General features: G+C 40.4%; 1 protein-coding gene across 3 annotated transcripts; it reads right to left on the bottom strand.

Annotated features, from left to right (window-relative positions):
- Positions 1–69: 69 nt before the first annotated feature.
- Positions 70–4,466, bottom strand: LOC106296653. 3 transcript variants are annotated; one of them, XM_013732838.1, is made up of 15 exons: positions 4,033–4,466; positions 3,653–3,739; positions 3,439–3,531; positions 3,260–3,336; positions 2,990–3,122; positions 2,544–2,909; positions 2,085–2,166; positions 1,887–1,999; positions 1,710–1,796; positions 1,431–1,556; positions 1,193–1,318; positions 1,036–1,083; positions 804–914; positions 375–719; positions 70–292 (listed from the first exon to the last, which is right to left on the bottom strand). In XM_013732838.1, exons 1-14 carry the CDS (start codon positions 4,276–4,278, stop codon positions 378–380), a joined length of 2,037 nt encoding a protein of 678 aa, XP_013588292.1. In that variant the 5' UTR covers positions 4,279–4,466; the 3' UTR covers positions 70–292; positions 375–377. The 3 variants fall into 3 exon arrangements, with proteins under 3 accessions (XP_013588292.1, XP_013588291.1, XP_013588293.1); XM_013732837.1 differs by having other exon boundaries at positions 234–719; XM_013732839.1 differs by having other exon boundaries at positions 234–719; positions 2,085–2,163.
- Between the last annotated feature and the right edge of the window lie 234 nt (positions 4,467–4,700).

Here is a 4,700-nt window from a genome sequence, read left to right as displayed (position 1 = left end):
GAGAGAGAGAGAGAGAGAGAGAGAGAGAGAGAGAGAGAGCGCGAGAGAGAGCGCGGGAATGTTCACTGGTCAGTGAGCTTCATTTCACATTTTAATTTGTCTTTGGGCTTTTTATTGTCATGTCAGGCCCATCAATACACTCGATTGGGCCTATGATTAATTTAGAAGAGACGATTATCGGCAAATTACATTGTTGTCCTTGGAACTTCAAAAGCTACAAAGAAGGCAAAGGCTAGAGCCAGGCTTTGACTACTATCGGCAAATTACATTTTTGTCCTTGGAACTTCAAAAGCTACAATTACAAAGAAGGCAAAGGTTAGAGCCATGGCTTCGACTGCAAAAAAAAAAAACTTTAAACAGAAACTAGGCCGTACTAATTAGCTTGGCAGGTTCAGGTCCAGTGGAGCCTGTGGGCGTATCTGCTGCTTCACTGTTGGTGGGTGAGAATCTTCTACACTCTTTTCTTTCTTTCTTCTCGCTGCTTTTGCTTCTCCTGAAGGGTCGCTAGAGCTTGAGCTTCCTTTCAGTTTCTCATGCTTCTGCTTTGACTTGTCACGGGACTTGTCCACTGTAGGTTGAGTGTGGACTAAGGACGTTGTGGTTGCGCTTGGGACAACACCTGTTGTTTTGTCTCCAACACCTGAAGCCTTGTCGGGACAAGCTGTACTCTCTGATTTTTGTACCAATTGTGTCTGTTTCTTCTTCATCTTCCCTTGATCCTGCGGTAAGAAAAAGGACTGATGAATGATCACACTGCGAGAGATCATGATGGAAAATAAGTTGAGAATATTTTTTTAAAATACCATCTCTTTCCCAAGATTTGCGTGCAATGCTCTCCGTCTTTCTTTTGCCCGGCAAATGGCACGCTTGATCCCGTGATTGTCCATTAATCTGTTTGGCCAGAGTTCAGCTAACTGGAGCATGAATAAATCACAAAAGAAAAATCATTTAGGAAGATTTTATAACAACCAAGGTCTAGTGATTTTGAATGAACTTGGAAAGTAAATAGACCACGAGTGCCAAAAGATAACTTACATTTGCATAAAGCTTTCTGATCTGTGGACCTGAATCTTCATCCAATCCCTAGTATCACCAAAAACAGACCACATACTATGTTCAAACTTCAATTATGGGTCTAATAAAGTGAAAAACATTGTTAAGTAAGGTTGCTAAAATGGAAAATCTTTATTACATCAACAAAGATGTCATATAGATCACACAATTTGTCCTCCAGCGCCTCATCCATGACAAACTTCTTCTTCGTGGACGGAGGAGGATTTTCAAAATCGTCTGATGTTCCAGCTTCATGATTGGTTGCCTGTGATACAGTTGAGAAAAGAACCAATGTATATATGTAAAACACCGGATAAAAAATCCATTTTGAAAATCAGATCACTGAAACTAGTAGAGGAGAAGAGAGGAGGGAGAACCTGGGGTTCCATCAACGGAACTTGTGTTTTTAACGTTTCAATAACTTCATTCTTGATACTTTGAAATCTAGTATCATTTTCTCGTTTTGCAGAGTCGCCGGAATCGATCATGATTTTCAAGTTCCTCTGTAACAATAAAGCATTAGTTAACCCTCAGAGCTTTAGCTCCTTCTCTAATAAAGCATGTCTTGTTAACTCTTTCTGAAACGGGAGAGCTTTAGCCTGGAACTTTCAGAAATTTTCAATTACAAGTATCGGTATACATGGGATAGAGGTTACCTTTAACGATCTAACTTGTATTAGATGACCAACTATGCTCATGAGACGATTAATTAACTCCCCTGATAAATTCCCGTGGCTCGCTTGCTTCAAGAAAATAGAATTTCTAGTCTTTTTAACACATCTGGGAGATTTTAATTTTTTTTTTTAAAAGGACAAGAAGGAGAGCTTAAATACCGCAATCCTAGCAACTTTAGCAAGCTTCAATTTTATGTCTCCTGGCAATCTCCTCTTCACTACTTGGGAAGAGGTATCAGCATCTTGATTATCCGTAGCAGCAGGAGGCCTTGCTGCAATAATTTGGACAAATTGTTTGCTAAATGGTATATAAATTGCCATACATGTAGAGAGAGTGCTCGAACAGTTGAAACTCACATTCAGCGACCACCTTCTCCAATTCCCTGAAGGCTTTCTCAAGTGTGGAGGTTTTAGGTTTGACGTTAGAACCGCCTTTCTTCTAAATAAAGAGAGAGGGGTTATTGCAGGATTATAAACAGAAGTTAAGTATGCAAGAAAAAAGGAATGTAAGCGAGTATTAGCCAGGAAGATAAACCCAGAGTCGAGAAGAAAAATAGAGCAGCAAATAGACAGAAACAACGTTGAATGGATGACAGCTTCATAGCATGACTCATATATACCATCTAGTATCTGAATTCTCCTGATTTACTGCTAATATCTTCGCAATTACAGATCATTTTACAACCTCAGAGCTCAGAGAATCATCATTCTTGGGGGTGTTAAAGATGAAAGACCTCAAAATTCATGCTTCCTACGGATTCTAGACCAGCTAAAATGAGGACTCGTATATGCTTAACATAGCTGGAAAATACTTACAGTTATTTGATTAGACTGTCTGCTTACTGTTGCATTGTCCTGGTCATGCATCCCATTGTTTTCTTTTTGACGTGCTACTGTTGATTTTTCCAAAACAATTGGCCGAGATTTTCCTGGCACGGAATTAGATTGCTGATGAGCACTTTTGCTGCACTTCAGATGAAGGGCGACAGAAGATTCAGCTGCCTTTGACTTCGGACTTGTGGTGTTCCTTGGCTGATGATTCGCTTTATCACTATGCTTCACATTTTCTAAAGACAAGGAGTCATTGCCACTTTGCACTTTCAAAGGAGAAACCGAATCCTGCACTGTCTTTGGATCATTGGACTTTTTCTTTGGAGAGAGCCCAGAAGCAGCTGATTGATCCTGGACTTTCACATTATACAATCAATCGTCTGGACTAGAACTCTAAGGATCCAAAAGTAACTTGTAAGTAATGGTACTACCTTTCCCCCAACCGTCTTAGCAATCTTGGCTTGTTTACTGGATACATCAACAACATCGCCGCAAGGTTTTGCTGACTCTTTCCTTTTCCTTTTCTTTGGTTGTTTGTTCGATGTTGTTGTTGTTGACGGTGCACTGTTGTAGAAAGGAAACACGATTTAGATAATAAATGGAAGATAGTATATTTATAGAGGAGCAACTGGGAAACCTGAATCCTATCGATAACCTACGTGATGTGATAAAATGCAACAATAAGAGGACAAGAAACTTACATCCGTTCTAACTCCCCTTTATTAACAAAAAATCCATCATGCTTAATTGCCGAATCATCGACTTCAAAATACTCATCCTACAATGCAACAAAAAAATTATGAAAACCTTAGATATCAATCAAGATACACTTCGATCACACAAAAAAACATATGAAGGATATATATATATATATACTAACCAATTCAACGTCATCGATAAATGAATCTTCAGTGTCATACTCGTCATCGTCAGGAGCACCATCTAACTCTTCCCCATCACTACTATCTCTCCCCTGAAAAATTTATTCACCGAAACTAAGCATACAACATTCAGAAATTTGTGAAAGAACCAGCCCATCTAACTTGTATGACTAAACAATAGACACAATGGTAAGGAAAAAAATGGAAACACACCATGTAAAGCCTCTCGATCTTCTCTATAACAGCGTTAAAACGATTAGAATGAGGTTGGTCGACCGTCTCACCTTCTACTGGTACCCCCTGCATTGGAATATAACTTGAGAGAGCTTAATGCATATATCAATCATACATTTACACTAATCTGAACAAAATTCATCCTTTCTAGATCAAAAGCATACTCAACTCGTAATCAGCAATTCAACCAAATCACATTCCAAAACCGCAATTCACTATCACTAATCTCAATCATTAGCTTACTCAAACCCTAGAATCAACCCCAATGCGAAGAATCAACGAATCGACACCACAATTCCTCAATTCAACTTCACCAAAAACCTTCCCCGAAACCAATAACGCAACATCTACACACTAACCGGAGCAATCCGAGACTCGAGATTAGGGTTAGCATTAGGAGGCGGCGCGTCAATCGCCGAGACCAACGAGCAATTCCCTTTGCTAGCTTCCTTCATAAGCTTCTTCCACGAGACGTAAGTCGTCTCCCCTTGCCGAAGCTCCACCTTGAGCAATTTCCGATCTCCGGCGGTCAACAGCTTCGCCGAGGGCTTCGAGGATTCGCCGGAAGCTGAACCGCCGTCGGTTGCGGCCTTGGTTTCCCCCATGGGTGATCGGGTCGGGTCGGGTCGGAGTTGGACTCTGTGGAGACCCGGATCGGATATGAGGAGGAGAGGAATCAAGGAGCGGAGATTGTGGGGGAGAGTTTTTTTTTTGATGTGTGAGATTAGAAACTGAGAGGAGGAGTTTTGTTAGAACGTTGCGCGGGATACACACCCAGCAATGACGCTTTGCTTTTCTTTTTTTTTCCTGTTAGAGAGAAAAAAATAACTTATGTTGTTGAGGGCTTTGTGGTCAATTGGCTATACCACGTGACTTGCGAGTTTCTCGATGATGGGCCGGGATAAGTGATATGGGCCGTTGATACAACAAAAAGTGTTGCTTAAGAATATGAACAAATCTCCAAAATAGCACATTTCTAAGTTTATATCACAAAAATAGCACTCAAAAACTAAAATGACCAAAATAG

This window comes from Brassica oleracea, chromosome C6, assembly GCF_000695525.1.
Source record: "Brassica oleracea var. oleracea cultivar TO1000 chromosome C6, BOL, whole genome shotgun sequence".
In the NCBI taxonomy this organism is placed as follows: Eukaryota; Viridiplantae; Streptophyta; class Magnoliopsida; order Brassicales; family Brassicaceae; genus Brassica; species Brassica oleracea.
Note: the sequence above shows the minus strand (reverse complement) of the source record. Positions and strands in the feature narration are given on the sequence as shown.

Excerpts from the sequence above, each read along its gene's own strand:
- LOC106296653 (XM_013732838.1), bottom strand. The coding sequence starts at position 4,278 with ATGGGGGAAACCAAGGCCGCAACCGACGGCGGTTCAGCTTCCGGCGAA. Across the intron at positions 3,740-4,032 it reads TCGAGTCTCGGATTGCTCCG|GGGGTACCAGTAGAAGGTGA; the intron begins GTTAGTGTGTAG and ends ATTCCAATGCAG. Across the intron at positions 1,797-1,886 it reads CTAAAGTTGCTAGGATTGCG|CAAGCGAGCCACGGGAATTT; the intron begins GTATTTAAGCTC and ends ATTTTCTTGAAG.